The sequence below is a fragment of the Vulpes vulpes genome, chromosome 12 (genome assembly GCF_048418805.1).
Source record: "Vulpes vulpes isolate BD-2025 chromosome 12, VulVul3, whole genome shotgun sequence".
Lineage (NCBI taxonomy): Eukaryota > Metazoa > Chordata > Mammalia > Carnivora > Canidae > Vulpes > Vulpes vulpes.
Window position 1 is genome coordinate 7174122 of NC_132791.1, and position 15339 is coordinate 7189460.

At 52.9% G+C, this 15339-nt stretch overlaps 1 protein-coding gene across 1 annotated transcript; it reads left to right on the forward strand.

Moving 5' to 3' along the window:
* Window positions 1-6963: 6963 nt before the first annotated feature.
* SLC46A2 (solute carrier family 46 member 2) lies at window positions 6964-15339 on the forward strand. The gene is made up of 4 exons (XM_026002775.2): window positions 6964-8218; window positions 9687-9770; window positions 10177-10333; window positions 14523-15339. Exons 1-4 carry the CDS (start codon window positions 7090-7092, stop codon window positions 14578-14580), a joined length of 1428 nt encoding a protein of 475 aa, XP_025858560.2. The 5' UTR covers window positions 6964-7089; the 3' UTR covers window positions 14581-15339.

The window sequence follows — 15339 nt, forward strand, 5'->3', positions numbered from 1 at the left end:
TTTGGACTGGAGACCACTTCATGTCATCTACATATAAATGGCAGCTAAAGCGACATGTGTGGACAAGATTGTTTAGAGGAGAGACTGATGGGAAAGCCCATGACACAGGCCTGAGGAATTCTATTTTTAAAGGCTGGTTCCAGTTTGAGAGTCTCCAAAGAGAAGAGTGGTGAGAGGGAGAGGGGATAGAGATATGCAAAGGGGGGGGGGGGTGTTGTGTTACCTGAACAAGGGATTACACTCAAAGGTTTAGGAAAGAGGTCGAAATGCTCAAAGGCTGCTCACAGTCAAGTAGGATGGATGACACGGCATCACTGATGACCTCAGAAAATCCATTGCCTGGCATGACAGAGCTGGGAATAAAAGAGAACATGGTAGAAGGGCTTGAAAGTTTGAAGAGAACAGCAAAGGTCTGAACGTGTTATTTTGGAGAATGAAAGGCTGAGAGTTGGGTGGAGACACCACGCAGGACTGCGGCGGGCTGGTTCTGAGGGCTTGAGTTTGGAGTTGGTAAATGTCTCGTTGAAAATCCGCCCTATGGTGACACTTTCCCTGATGATCCTCAGTTACTTGAGCATCAGCTGGGTTTGTCCAGGGTTGGTGTGCAATGGAAAGACATAAGCACCAGAGAGCCTGGCCTATTATGAAGGGTGTCGTTGAAAAATAACGTCCCAGGAAATTGAAGTTAAGTAGTAGGGGAAGGGGAGAGAAAGGAAAGGCCATGGTTTGGAAAACATACATTAGTAGGGGGGCTCATGGGTCCTGACTCAATCAAAGAATCATGGAAGTGGAAGTAGTTGACCCAGCAACACGGGAGAAGAGGAGGCTGTGGTCAGAGTGGGACATTTGAACAGATGACTTTGGAGGTGGCACAGCTACAGTGGATGAGCAGATCCAGAATCTAGGGGAGTTTGTGGCTGAAGAAGGGGGAAGCTTCCTCTCAGTAGAGATGAGAGGCTGTGGGTTTGACTCCAGCAAACCTCCTTCATTTGGGCCTGACAGAAAACCCGAATCAAACTGGCAATTAAAAGGGGGAATGCAAAAGCTTGTTAAGCAACAAGCCAAGGGCTAGTTTAGCCCCAGACATGGCACATGTGATGTCCTCAGGATCTGACCCCTCCGCAGGGGTTCCCACCTCAGGCGAGCTCTTCTCTAGTGGTAGCAAAACAGCTGCCACACCACGCTTTCACCCTCACCAGTCCAAGACCAGCAGAAGGGAATAATCGGCTCTTCCCTAAATATTTAAGGCAGAGAGAGTCCTGGGCCTCGTTCTTATTGGTCTCCATTTGGGTCGCATGTCCATCTCTGAACCAGTCGCTGTGATCCCAAAGCACGTGCTGTGCTTGGCCAGAGCTGAGGCTCCTGTCCACCTGGAGAGTGGTTCCATGGGGGTGGTGTTACCAGAAGAAGAGTCAAGGGTATCCTGACCAGCAAAACCAGCAGATGCCTTTCTTCTTCTACGGTGTCAGGCAGGTTGTTCAAGAGGCCGTTCAGGTGGGTAGCAGAGCTTGGGGTGGAGAGGATCCTAGGAAGCCAGAGTCTGTGATGACAGAGGAGGCCTGGGCAGGCATCGGTGACTTCACACGTGAAACAGACCCTGGAGTGTTAGTACAAGTGCCTTTTGGTGACTTCAGACTGAAACATCCTTGAAGGCGAAGGGTTTTGCAACCCTGGTACCTACTTAGTGGGCTTGATACCCAAAACAATGCTTGTAAATAAACGGATGGATGGTTGCACGGATAATGAATGAACAAATGAAGCAGTGAGTTTGAAAAGGTCTTGCATGGGAATAGGCTCACAGTATTTGACGGCAAGTGTCCAGTGAAGAAATGCATTTTGAAAATGTCTCTCTTCTATTCAATTATGTCAGGAGTGGAGCACTGTGAGAATAACATGGACCCTGAGGTCACACAGCCCCAGGTGTGAATCCTGGCTCTGCGCCACCCCTGCTCTCCATTTTCTCATCTATAAAGTTGAGCAGCATGACAGACCGTCTCTGGGAGGGGCGGGGAGGCCAATGAGACAGTCTCCCAAGAGGTGGCACTCATTACATGGGAACACTGTTATAGACAGGGCCTAGCGCTCAGCCTGGCAGTATAAAAAACTCCATTTCCTCCGCACATGGAGAAGAAGCCACTTCCAGATAGAGGCCTACAGGAACCACCTTAGAAAGGCAGACAGATTAGCCGGAATGCCAGTGCGTGAATTTACCATAAGAAATGATGATTTGGAGGAGGGGCGTCTGGGTGGCTCAGTCAGTTAAGTGTTTGACTTCGGCTCGGGTCATGGTCTGGGGGTCCTGGGATCAAGCCCAGCATTGGGCTCCCTGCTCAGTGAGGAGTCACCTTGTCTCTCTGCTCGTCCTCCTGGCTCATGCACGCACACTCTCTCTTTCTCTCTCTCAAGTAAATAAGTAAAATCTTTTTTAAAAAGAAATTATTTGGAGTAATTATTCAAATAATTAGCACATTTTCTCCCTGCACGCAGCTATATTTGTAAAATCATAACTAGAAGATTGTTTGTGGTCGTGCAAGAGGCCTGGGGCTGCCTCTTGGTGGTAGTGATGGCCTAGCCACCGGGAAGCCGTTCACGGACAGGGCTTGGATGGTCACCGACAAGGCTTAGCTCTGCCTCCTGGGATGAGTCTGTAGAGCTTCCCTTTGTTGCGTTGCAGACTGATGTCTCTGAGGGCATCTCAATTCCCTGATTTGCAATGTCTTGGGGGAAAGACTGCACTCAGCCCCTGAAATATTATTAACAGCAAAGAGAATAACACCTCCCCCCTCAGCGCAGCCTGCAGGGTGGCTGCGAGGGTCTCTCTGGCCCTCAAGGTCTGGGTCGATGGCTTAACTCCCCTGATCCATGGCCCATCAAAGCAGATCCCTGGGAGGGGTGTGTTCTTGTGGTCTCCTCCTCCTCCTCCGGTTTACTCCTGACTCCTGCTCAGCTTTGTGTCAACCCCAGATGCGAATCGCAGCTTCTTTACCAATTTCCATGAAAAAAATTGCACCCACACAAAACACTCACAAGGAGACTTTTCTAAAGAACTGAGGAGGCAGGAAGCCATCTCAGGAAGGCTTCACATACGACACAGGGGACAGTGAGCTGCTTAAAACCCTTATTAGACATTTCTATTCTTCTAAAGTCCCTCTGCCCACCCTGACATGGGAATCGGGTCTTGGCCTGGCCCAGCCCACCACCAATCCCAGTCTCACACCCCCCTTCTCTCCCCCACCCACTTCTCTCCTGTCCTGAGAGAGAGAGAGAGAGAGAGAGAGAGCAGAGCAAGTGTCATACAAGTTCCTCTCCTTGACTCACTCACACAGCTTCCACCCCTCCCTGGAGCCTCCCCCACAGCTGAAACCCAGGCCTAGGGATCTCACCTTCTAACTGACCCAAGGTATTTTCCCCACAAACACTGTTCCTCTCTCAAATGAATTTTGGAGCCATCCGTTAAGAAAATAAAAGTATTTCCTACTTGATTGTAAAGGGCCTGGGATATACACCCGGTAAAGAAACTTCCACCCTGTCCTTTGTTGCTCTCCCCTTGTGTAAGACACTGTTGGTCAACAATAATTACATCGTGATCAGAGTCTCCAGGCCTCTCAACATTCCTGTGCTGGTTGAGAGGGCGCCCTCAAAAACACTCCCTGTTGCTGGCATTTTCCCCGTAGCCACAGACTTGCAAAGATCAGTGCCAAATACTGTCCCGCTCCCCTCCCCGCCACCCCCAACTTACTGGCTGTGTAGCTGTGTGGTCTTGTGCAAATCACCTAACCTCTCTGGGCCCAGTTCCTCCAACCATAAAATGGGGTGAGAGACTAGCTGATGGACCTCTTGGGAGGACTGCATACATTCATTCCTATAAAGCACTAAGGAATGTGAGCTGCTCCTTTTTCTTTTTCAAAGTCCTCTCCTCAAATAGTATGACTTTGTCAATGTAAAAGACAAGTGAGTTTAACTTTTGCACTTTAACAAAGCCAACCTTGAGCTAGACACTAAAGTGGCAGGGTTGGGGTTCGATTTTGCTCAAGGACATCCCCTGCCGGTGGCCAAGGCCAAGAGGCTGACCAGGCACTAACTGGGCTAGAGCCTACAGTGCTGGAGGGTAGGGGGGCGGGGGCAGGAACATGAGGAAAATCCATCCAAGGCAGAGTAGGCCCCAAGAATCAGTGGGAGAGATTCCAAGCTCCCTGGGTCTAGTTCATTTCTGGGCCAGAGGATTCGGGTCCTAGGCCGGAGGGTCCCAGAGCTGGCTAGCGTCATGATGACCCAGATCCCACTAAACCTGTCCTAGATCTCATGGGAATCTCAGAGAGGCTCCTCAAATTTCTCGTTTCACAAGAGGATGGGAAGAACTGAGCCCACATAGCCACTCCCAGGGCGGATAAAGTCACCCCTCTAGTGTCTGCAACTCCAAGAATAAACAGACCCCCTGAATTAAATGGCCCAGATGGTCCATAAAGTTCAGGCTGTCATTCTCATGGCCACATCTGATCACCGAATCCCATCTTCCCCCCCCCAGACCTACCCATACCCTGGAGCCTCTGCACCTCACAAGAACAGACTGGTTGAACTGCCTTGTTCCAGCCTCTGAAAAAACAGGGTTAAGAATGGAGTGGGAGAGCCAGGCATGGGCAGAGTGAAACCAATCCCTCCCAAGGTGGGCCTAGGTGAGAGGGAGGAAGAAGGAAGCGGGGGAGTTTGGAGGGGACGACCAGGCCAGTTCCACAGGGCACATCTTAAAGGGAGAAACCAGGTGGGTCTTTCTCTCTGCAGAAGGCAGAGGTGTCTGGGTTGGACCACGGGGCTGAGCAGTGACAGGGAGGGGGACAGAAGATTACAGCTCACCTAAAGGGCACATATCTACACAAAGTCACTGCAAGTTTAGTCCCTCCTCCCATGAACACATTATCTGTTTGGCTTTATAAATTCTTCCGGTGCAGGTGAGTCTCCCTTGTGTGGCTTCAGGGTCCTGCTCATCCATGCTGCCATGGCTATGTTGGGGTCGAGCTGACAAGGAAGAGAGGTGGTGTGTTTTGACTCTCCATCCCTGGGGGCGACCCTGAAAAAAAAGGCTTTCTTCTTGGTTCCTGCACCACCCATCAGCCTGGTCCTCTTTGCAGAAGTGTGTACTTAAATGAGGAAGCCAGGCAGCCAGTGTAGCTGAGGGCTCAGGCCAATCCGGGACAGTGAACCCATGAGACGGAAGAACAATCACAAAGAAACAGAAAGGGCCCTGGGGACTTTACTCAGAAGCAAATGACCTGGTGACCGTCTTGTTTCTGGTGGGATCTGTCCCCTGCCAGTTTTATCTTCTGGAGGGACATCTAGGGCTGCAGGGCCTCCCTGTCTCCCCCTCGGCCCTGGGGTTTGAGGCTGGACCTCCCAGGCTGGGCCCCCCCTGGGGCTCATACTAGCTCCAGGCCCACCAGGGCAGGTGCTCAAAGCTGGACTCTTGGTGAAAGGGTTGAGCCTAGCTTCTCCTGAGGTTTTGTTTGGATTTTTTGTTTGTTAATTGTGGTAAGAACACCTAACATGAGAGTTTTAACAAAGTTTTAAGTATGCAACATATTATTATCGTACAAGGTTGTGCAGAAGACCTCTGGAGCTTGTTTGCTTAACTGAAACTTTATGCCATTGATCAGTGATTCCTCAGCCTCTGGCAACCACCATTCCACTCTTGGATTCTATGAACTTGACTATTTTAGATACTTCATATAAGTGAATCACGCAGTATTTGTCTATGACTTGCTTATTTCACTTAGCATAATGTCCTCCAGGTTCGTCCATGTTGTCACCAGTTGTAGGATTTCCTTCTTTTTAAAGGCTGAATAGTATTCAACTGTATGTATATATATCATTGTTTCTCCATTCACGTATCAATGGGCATTTGGGGTATTTCCACATCTTGGCTATTGTGACTAATACTGCAGTGAACATAGGAGCACTGACCTGTCGTCAAGATCCTGAGAACAAATAAGTGGGGACTGCATCAAACTATAAAGCTTCTTCATGGCGAAGGAAACAACAGAGTGAAAGAGCAACTTACAAAATAGGAGAAACTATTGCACACCCTGCATCTGATAAGGGGTTAATCTCCAAAATATATAAGGAACTCCTACAACTTAGTCCTAAGGACAAAAACCACAAAGACGCACAAGCCCGATTGGAAAATGGGCCGAAGACGTGAAGAGCTATTTTTCCAAAGACCTACAGGTGGCCCACACGCCTGAAAAGATGCTCAACGTCACCTGTCATCAGAGAAATGCAAGCCAGAACCACACTGTCACTGACACCTGTCCGGATGGCTGTCCGATGAGTCGAAAAGAAAGAGATAGCAAAGATAACAAGTGTGGGTGTGGGTGCGAGAAATCGGAGCCCCGGGTGCACTGATGGTGGGAATGCAACACGGGGCAGCGTCCGTGGAAAACCGTGCAGGACGTTCCTCAAGAAATCCCAACTAGGGGTCCCCTCCAGCGACCCCCCTGCTGGATCGACGTCTGAGGAGCCCTTAGCACTGCTCTCCGAGCCTCTGCCTCTCAGCTCCCCGCAGCAGCGCCTGGCTCCCTGTTCAACCAGGCCCCACCCTGGGCTCTGCGCCCTCCCCGCGCCACCGCCCCGCCCCCCGCGCGGACCTGCCCCCCACGGATAATGGAATCGGGCTCCCTGCGGGGGGACGGGGCGGGGGTGGCCGGGCCAGTACGAGCTGGGGGCCCGCGGGCCGTGGTCAGGCGGCCGCGCTAGCCGGAGCAGCGTGACGCGGCGACCGAGGGTGGCGACGCGGGGGCCCGGAGCGGGGCGTGGCGGGGGCGTGGCGGGGGCGTGGCGGGGGCGTGGCCCGAGGCGGGGCGGGCGGGGCGAGGGCGGGGAGAGGGCGGGGCTTCGCGAGCGGGGCGTGGCGTGGCGGGGCGGGGGCGTGGCGAGGCCCTTTAAGGCCGGAGGAGGGGCCGGGCCCGGGGGCCACCTGCCCGCTGCGCCGGCCGCCGCCACGCGCGCCCCGAGCCCCGGGTCGCCCCGTCCCCGCGCGCACCGCGGCGCACGGCGCACACTCGCGCTCCGGGGCCGAGTCCCGGCCCGCCACCCCCCATGGGCCCCGAGGCCGCCGGCCCGGGGAGGGGCGCCGCGCCTCGCCTGCAGGTGAGGACCTGGATCGAGCCCGTGGTGGCCGCCACGCAGGTGGCCTCCTCCCTGTACGAGGCGGGGCTGCTCCTCGTGGTGAAGGCGTCCTTCGCGGCCGGCGCGGCCTCCAACCACAGCGCCGGCCCGCCGCGGGGCGCCCCGGAGGACCAGCAGCAGCGGGCCATCTCCAACTTCTACATCGTCTACAACCTGGTGGTGGGCCTGACGCCGCTGCTGTCGGCCTACGCGCTGGGCTGGCTCAGCGACCGGCGCCACCGCAAGGTCGCCATCTGCGTGGCCCTGCTGGGCTTCCTGCTGTCGCGCGTCGGGCTGCTGCTCAAGGTGCTGCTGGACTGGCCCGTGGAGGTGCTGTACGGGGCGGCGGCGCTGAACGGGCTGTGCGGCGGCTTCTCGGCCTTCTGGGCCGGCGTCATGGCCCTGGGCTCCCTGGGCTCGTCCGAGGGCCGCCGCTCCGTGCGCCTGGTCCTCATCGACCTGATCCTGGGCCTGGCGGGCTTCTGCGGGAGCATGGCCTCGGGGCACCTCTTCAAGCAGGTGGCTGGGCACTCGGGCCAGGGCCTGGTGCTCACGGCCTGCAGCGTCAGCTGTGCCACTTTCGCGCTCCTCTACAGCCTCTTGGTCCTGAAGGTCCCCGAGGCGGCGGCCGGCTCCGGCCAGGCACTCTCTGCAGGCGACTCGGTGGCCGGCACGGTTGGCACCTATCGTACCCTGGATCCTGACCACTCAGACAAGCAGAGCATGCAGGGGCTGCACCCCCCATCCCCCGGGAAAGCCAAGCCCCGGAGAACGATCATCGCCCTGCTCTTTCTGGGTGCCATCGTATATGACCTGGCAGTAGTGGGCACAGTGGACGTGATGCCCCTTTTCGTGCTAAGGGAGCCTCTCAGTTGGAACCAAGTGCAGGTGGGCTATGGCATGGCTGCAGGGTACACCATCTTCATCACCAGCTTCCTGGGCGTCCTGGTCTTCTCCCGCTGCTTCCAGGACACCACCATGATCATGATTGGTATGGTCTCTTTTGGGTCAGGAGCCCTCCTCTTGGCTTTTGTGAAAGAGACATACATGTTCTACATTGGTGAGTCTGGCATCCTTGGGGAGGCAGGACGAGGACACTGCTGGCCCCTAGAGTCATGGGGCTGACATCAGGCATGGTGTGCTCTAGGTGTCCCAGCTCAGCACCGGGGATTGTACATACTGCCTAGGAAGTACAAGAGAGACGGGATTATGTGCGGCTGAGCTCACCTGGGTTGCACTGTCTATTGTGTTACCTGTGTTGCCCCTGAAATGTTCTCGGAGTGGTGCCCATGGCTCTAGGAGGTCAGGGGAGGGTTGGTCAGCGGTGCCTGCAGTCAGTAGGGAAGGTTTCAGGTTGGCCTTGGGAGAAGAGGTTGGATTTCTTCTCTCCGATTTTAAAGGGATAAAGCATTAAGGTAATCGAGCTGAAAAGGTCCCTTAATTAAAATCATTTCGGGCCAAGCATGCGCTATCTAAAAATGCATACAAACCCTCCTTAAATGCCTTCCACAAGCAATGTAATACATTCTCCCAAGGACGTAGAATGGAGTTGCCATCTGAGGACACAGGCCGGACAACCACGAGCAGAGAGCTCTAGACCAAGGCTCCAACAGAACTCCTACAATGATAGAAAGGTTCCAAACCTGTGCGGTCCAACACAGTAGCCACTAGCCAGGTGTGGCTGTTGAGCACTTGAAAAGTGGCCAGTACACCCAAAGGACAGAATTTCTTTATTTGATTTGATTTTAATTAATTTAAATAGCCACATGTGGCTAATGGCTAACATATCATTAAAAATATATATATATATATCACTGGCCAGATGCCAGAGGCTGTCCCTTGGCTGAGGTCACACATCTCAGAAAACACCTAACAGAGTGGCAACTTAGGTTTGGCCAATTCCCAGTTAGGCCACGTGCAAAGGCCAAGGTACCCCCTCCCCATCCTACCACCTCTGTCGCTACTCTCTCCCTCTCTCTCTCTCTCTCTCTCTCTCTCTCTCCACACACACACACACACACACACACACACACGCTTAAACACACCCCACATTGGGATTATGAATAAGGCTTGAGGGAAGGGAGGGTGTGTGTGGCACACATTCCTGGATGCAGTTTGCCAAGGCTCCTGGCCCCGCCTCCCGGAGGGGTTCGTGGATGGTGACAGAAGACACCTCTGTCCCAGCAACAAGGAGAAGAGGCTTGAGTCACTTCAGTGACATCAGCTCCACTTCCCTAAATGCCGCTTACCTCTGCCAGGGAAGACGCCCTTCAGTTTCCATCACCATGCCAGCTGTGCCCCACCACCGTGCAGATGGCTCTGTGGCATCTGTGGCACCATCAGAGCTCAGGGACTCAGCCTGTCCCAGGGAGGGCATTAGGCTGCCCGCAGAGCAACCGCTTTCAGAGCAAGCCCATGAGGGTTGTGGGGAGAGGGAGGTTCCTGGCGAGGCTTTTGCTTTTTGTCTGCTTTCCTCCTTGGCCAGGGCTGGGCACGCTGAGGGGTGTCCTTTTGTGATTTCCTTCCAGCTCGAGCCGTCATGCTGTTCGCTCTCATCCCTATCACAACCATCCGGTCAGCAATGTCCAAACTCATAAAGGGCTCCTCTTATGGTAAGTAAAAGAAATCTCTCTGAAGTTCTCTGCCGGGCCTGTTTTAGAGCTGCTTGGCTTGTGGCCTAGGGTTCGGACTTGCAGAAGGCACAGGAGAGAGTTCCAGAAGCAGCTTTGAATATACTGGGAATGCTCTGGTGTCCATCTAGGGCAGATGGGGTGAAAACAGGAAGGTGGGAAAGACTCAGAAAGTCAGTCCCTGAAAAGCCACAGTCAGGGGAGGATGGTATGATCCACAGGCCACAGGAAGACCCAGCTGGATAGAGGCAGGAGTCCCCAGTGGAGTGAGCCAAGACCGGGTGGCAGAGAGTGCTGGGAAGGACGCAGAGCCTCCTGAGAGCTCCCTGGAGACTCAACTAGTGGAAGGGACAGCAGCACATCTTGGTAACCCCTGTCCCTTCTACAGGAAAGGTGTTCGTCATCCTGCAGCTGTCCCTGACTCTGACGGGGGTGGTGACATCCACAGTGTACAACAAGATCTATCAGATCACCATGGAAAAGTTCATTGGCACCTGTTTTGCTCTCTCCTCCTTCCTGTCCTTCCTGGCAATCATTCCGATTGGGTAAGACAGGAGCAGGGTCTGTGGTTGGGGCTGGGGCCCGGGCCATACGTCAGGGCCTGTTGGACCACCTCCAGCCTGTGAGCATAAAGAATTATTGACTTGCAGCATTTATGCAGAACCTTCTGAGCAGGCTCTCCCACAAAGAAAAAGTCCTCCTGTTCCCCCCCACCAAGCTAATAATCTAGCAATACCGGAAACCCCCAAAGTCATAAATAATGAACAGAGGGCCACCACCAGCTGGCATACTTCCTGGCAGTTTTGCAATACAATTTGTTTCTAAGAGCGTCATACACTTCCTTATAATCGGAGGCTGGGATGAGAAGCCCTCTGGAGCCACTTCCACCTCTTTTGTTTTGGTCCTTTTAGATGAGAACCATCCTGCCTCGCTTCTGAGTACTCTCGCCAGGGCCTCCAAGGCCTTGACACCTGGCAGCCTCTGCTTGGTGCCCCCCACTCTCACATGCCGTGTGGACCATGTGAGCACCCCGGAGGACTTGTTAAGAGGCTGTAGGGCACCCGAAGGAGGTGGGCCGCTCTGGACGTCTCACCCCAGTGCATGGTGTAACATGCGCTTGGATTTGGTCATACGTGCCATGCACAGAGTCTTACTTAGGTCCTTCCGGGTCTTGGTGATCTTCACAGATGCAGGGACAGAATCTTGAATCAATCAAGTAAGGACTTGAGTGCTTATGTGAATGAGGCCCTGCAGCAGTTGATAATGATTTCTGTCTTGTAGCCATTTAGTGGTAAAGAGACACATGTGCAAATAAAGCCTCGTTCACTGTATGCTGCAGTCACCTAGAAAGATTTAAGAATCACCAAGGTCTGGATCCCACCCCCAGAGAGTCTGGATCAGTTGACCTGGAGTGCAGCCTGGGCACAGGACTTTAAAGAGCGCTCCAGATGATTGGAATGTACAACCAAGACTGAGAACTCTGGGATACCGGGAGTGTTTCCATTACCTTTCCCTTCCGGGAAATCACTACGTGAACAAGATCCAGAAAAATTCTTACAGCTAGAAGAGCCCAAAGCTGTACCGTCAATCAAGTGAGAGCAACAGGGAAAACCAGCAGAGCTTTCCAACCGCAGAAAGAAAAGCTACATTCCAACAGCATACTAGCCCAGGAAGGCACGTCAGGGCAGGGAATGGAAGGGGCAGTGGAGGGCAGGAGGCTGGGAGGAGAGGCCCCTGGGCCAGAGCTGCCAACAGCCTGTTGGCAAGAAGGGACTGTGCCCCAGCCCTTCCTGGTGTGGAAGGGAGGCCAACTTCACGTTACTGTGAGGACCTGCCCTCTCCTGCTTGCCCTTCTTACCTGCAACTGGGAGAAGCTGAAGGAATAACTGGCCCTGCCCATCCACAACCTACCTGCCACTCTATTCTCCTCCTCCCTCCCCACCTCTTTAAAAATAATAACAACAAACATGTAAAAAGCCCTCATCACATGCCAGCTACTACTTAAAATATAGTATATATATATATATATATATATATATATATATATATATATATAAATGAATTTAATCTTTCCCAAAAGTCCTCTGACATAATTCCTATTATAATTTTGCAAATAAGGAAACGGAGACTCTACGGTATTATGTAACTTGCCAAAGTTTCCCCAGCCAGTAAGTGGCCGAGACAAGATGTGAATGCAGGCAGTGTCCGACCCACTCCCATGCTTCTTAGAAGGGCCACCAGGTGTCTGGGTGCCACCTGTCCCATCCCCAGAGAGCTCACTGCACAAGCTCCCAGCTCTCTCCTGAATGCTTACTGAGCTGACACGTGGCCTACCACCTTCTCTCCCCTCAACCTCACATCCCCTTCTACGAAGGCTGATGTGCACCTGCTGCCTGCGTCCTCACCTTCCACTCACTCCCCTCCCCACCCCCGTCGGAAGTCCCCCCTCAACCTCAGAGCTCTTCTCACTGAGGCCACTAACCACTCTTCAGGGCTGAATCCAGTGGACTCCCTACAGTCCTCATTCCACAGGATTTCTTGTCCCCCACGCCAGTGGTCACTCTTCGCCGTCACTGTGCTTTCTCAGCACCTCATCGCTTCTTCTCTACAAACCTCCAAATGGAAGATTTGTCTGGGGCCCTGCTCGGGGTTCTCACTTTGCATTATCTAAGCAACCTAATATACTTTCAAAACTTCAAATTACCATCTAGGTCTCCAAAATTGGGTGCCCTCCTACGCCTTCCCCCTCTCCAGTCTGTGCCCACCTCACTAAATGGCACCACCAGTCACTCAGGAGAGAAATCTGAGTCACCAATGTTCTCCTTCTTCTCCATCTCCCCTTATCTCCAGTCCCTCAGGCCTCATTGTTCCTATCTGCTAAACCGCCCTTGATTTCATACTTTAAAAAAAAAATTTTTTTTAAAGAATTTTTTTATTCATGAGAGACACCGAGAGAGAGGCAGAGACACAGGCAGAAGGAGAAGCAGGCTCCCCCCAGGGGCAGCCTGATGCGGGACTCGATCCCAGGACCCCAAGATCATGACCTGAGCCAAAGGCAAATGCTCAACCACTCAGCCATCCAGGCGTCCCACATACCTTTCTTTTTATTGCTACTGCTACCAGCCCGAGGCCAGAGCACTTGACCGACTGGATTAGCCTCTGAACCATTCCCCTCCTGTCCACCCTTGCTCCCCTCCCATCCCCCTCCCTCCACAGGTGCCCAGAGCAATCTCCCTCAAGTGCTTAAACAGATCATGTCGTCTCCTGCTCAAAGCTCTGTACTGAGCTTTCATAGCTCTTAGGATACAACCCGAATGTCTTCCCATGGACCACACGGGCCTTGGTAGTCTGGGCTTCCCAACCTCCCTAGTGCTCATCTCTGCTGTAACCACCCTCCCCGACTCTGTCAACCCCAGGAGTCGCCCTCGTGCTCTTCCCCTTTCCACACTCACGCCTTCTTCTTAACCAACTAGTTATGGTCTTTTTTTTTTTTTTTAAAGATTTTATTTATTCACGAGAGACACAGAGAGAGAGGCAGAGACACAGGCAGAGGGAGAAGCAGGCTCCCTGTAGGGGAGCCTGATGCAGGACCTGATGCCAGGACCCTGGGATCATGGCCTGAGCCAAAGGCAGATGCTTAACCACTGAGCCACCCTGGTGCCCCCTAGTTATGGTCTTAAACATGATTTTCTCAAAAAGGATTTTCCTTCTCTCATGTGCTCCCAGAGCTTCCTATACTCTCCTTCACAACACGACAGTTGATAGGGATTATTTTTCCATGTGCCTGCCCACCAGACTGTAGGCTCCCCGAGGGCAGGAACCATGGCTTCTTGGCTCAGCACGTATCCTCTGTGTCCAGCAGAGAGCCTGGCATGTAAGAAGTACTCAAAAAGTATTTAATGAACGACCTGTTAGAAAGGCGTGGCACCTACCGCCAGCACTGCTGGCCCTCCACAGCCCAGAGCTGCCTGTTGGCTCACCCCGAAGGCCGGGCTGCCCATCACCACCTCGCCTGGCTTTCCTGCCAGCTTTGTAATACAATGAGTTTTCTTTCAAGTACAGTAAGTGCTTCTCCCCATAGAGCCCTGGGGCTAATGGGAGATGGGAAGTCAGGGTTTTTGTAAATTCTCACAAAGCTTTCCCTTAGGTTTGGATTTAAGCTTGGACCCCATCCACTAGCTCCAGAAATTGGCCATCAGCCAGGAAGAGCTGCACACGAGCTTAGAAACTGAGGTTCCCAGGGCTCAAGCATGAGAAAACCAAGGACCCTGGAGGTAGAAGCACATGACAGAGGGCACACAGATCCAAGACTTCAGCTCGGAGCTCCTAATTTCTATGCATCCCCTTATCTACAAATATTTGAAACCAATGTGAGGAGGATGTATGGAAGAGATAAAGGAGAAGATGAAGCAGCTAATTCTGCTTGGGATTAGCCAGTCTTGATCTTGAAATGCACGTGGGAGGTCATCATCAGGCCGAAGTGAGATGGAGAGCGATTCCGGGGAAAAGGAAAATGTAGACACAAAGGGCTTGAGATGTTATAGGACTGGCCTGGGCTGCAGTGGGAGAAGTTCCCTCGGGCCATCTCTCCACTCAGAACAGAGTTCTGGGCCTAACGGACAGAGCGTCTCAGTCTGCAGGTGGTCCAGAGGGGGCTGCTGGTGAGAAGGGAAAGGCACCCCCTTGCCCCATCCCAACTGCCGTCTCATAATCCTGTATTGTAAATTCTTACAGCATCGTGGCCTACAAACGAGCCTCGTGGTTGCAATACGGAGACGTCAGGGAGACGTGAAGGTTCTGGCCTACGGGAGCTGCGAACACCAGCAACGGGGGAGCCCCTTTGAAGGCAAAGGAAGGGACTGGGTGCTGGCGACCGGAGTCACCCACGGCCCCCTGAAGCCCCAAGTTCCAGCCAGAGTTGGCCTCGGAATGACCTGCTCTGGCTCAGGGCTCCCTGGTAGGTGGGGAACAGCACTTTCTTGGTGATAGAATTTTCTCAGCTTTTGGATGTCCCTGCTAGACAGAGGTTGGGTTCTGGGGACAGTAAAGTGTGGCCTTTCAGGGGTTATACGCCGGCTGCATGCACAGTCATGCCAGACACACAAACGGCTTCAGACGGCAGCCCCCTTTCTTGCAGGAGTTGTCCCCAGGGCTCCAAGACACGACTAGTCAGCTGGGTGCTGTGCTGGGAGCCCCACAATGAAAACTCAAACCAAAGCACACATTTTCAACAGCCTAAGGGGAACCCAGCGGGGGTGTTTTATAAGAACTCCCAAAGTTTTAGAGGATTTTGGGGCTCGGGCTCTTGGATTCAGGGTACTTTTATTGTTCTTGTTACTGTTGCTTATAAGAAGCAAATATCAAAAGACTTTCTTCAGTGGAATAGAATATTGAGTATTTTCAGCCAATGATACTTTCAAAGTGGGTGGTGTGAAAGGAGAGAGGAGATATGCCAAGAGCCATTTTATTTGGAGGTCCCTATTTTTATAGCCTATTTTACTTACATCTAGAAAAGCAGACTCACTTCTGAATAAAATCGACATTTATCGTA

Coding starts and splice junctions, on each gene's coding strand:
- SLC46A2 (XM_026002775.2), top strand. CDS start 7,090: ATGGGCCCCGAGGCCGCCGGCCCGGGGAGGGGCGCCGCGCCTCGCCTG. Junction 8,219..9,686: donor GACATACATGTTCTACATTG/GTGAGTCTGGCA, acceptor ATTTCCTTCCAG/CTCGAGCCGTCATGCTGTTC. Junction 9,771..10,176: donor CATAAAGGGCTCCTCTTATG/GTAAGTAAAAGA, acceptor TCCCTTCTACAG/GAAAGGTGTTCGTCATCCTG.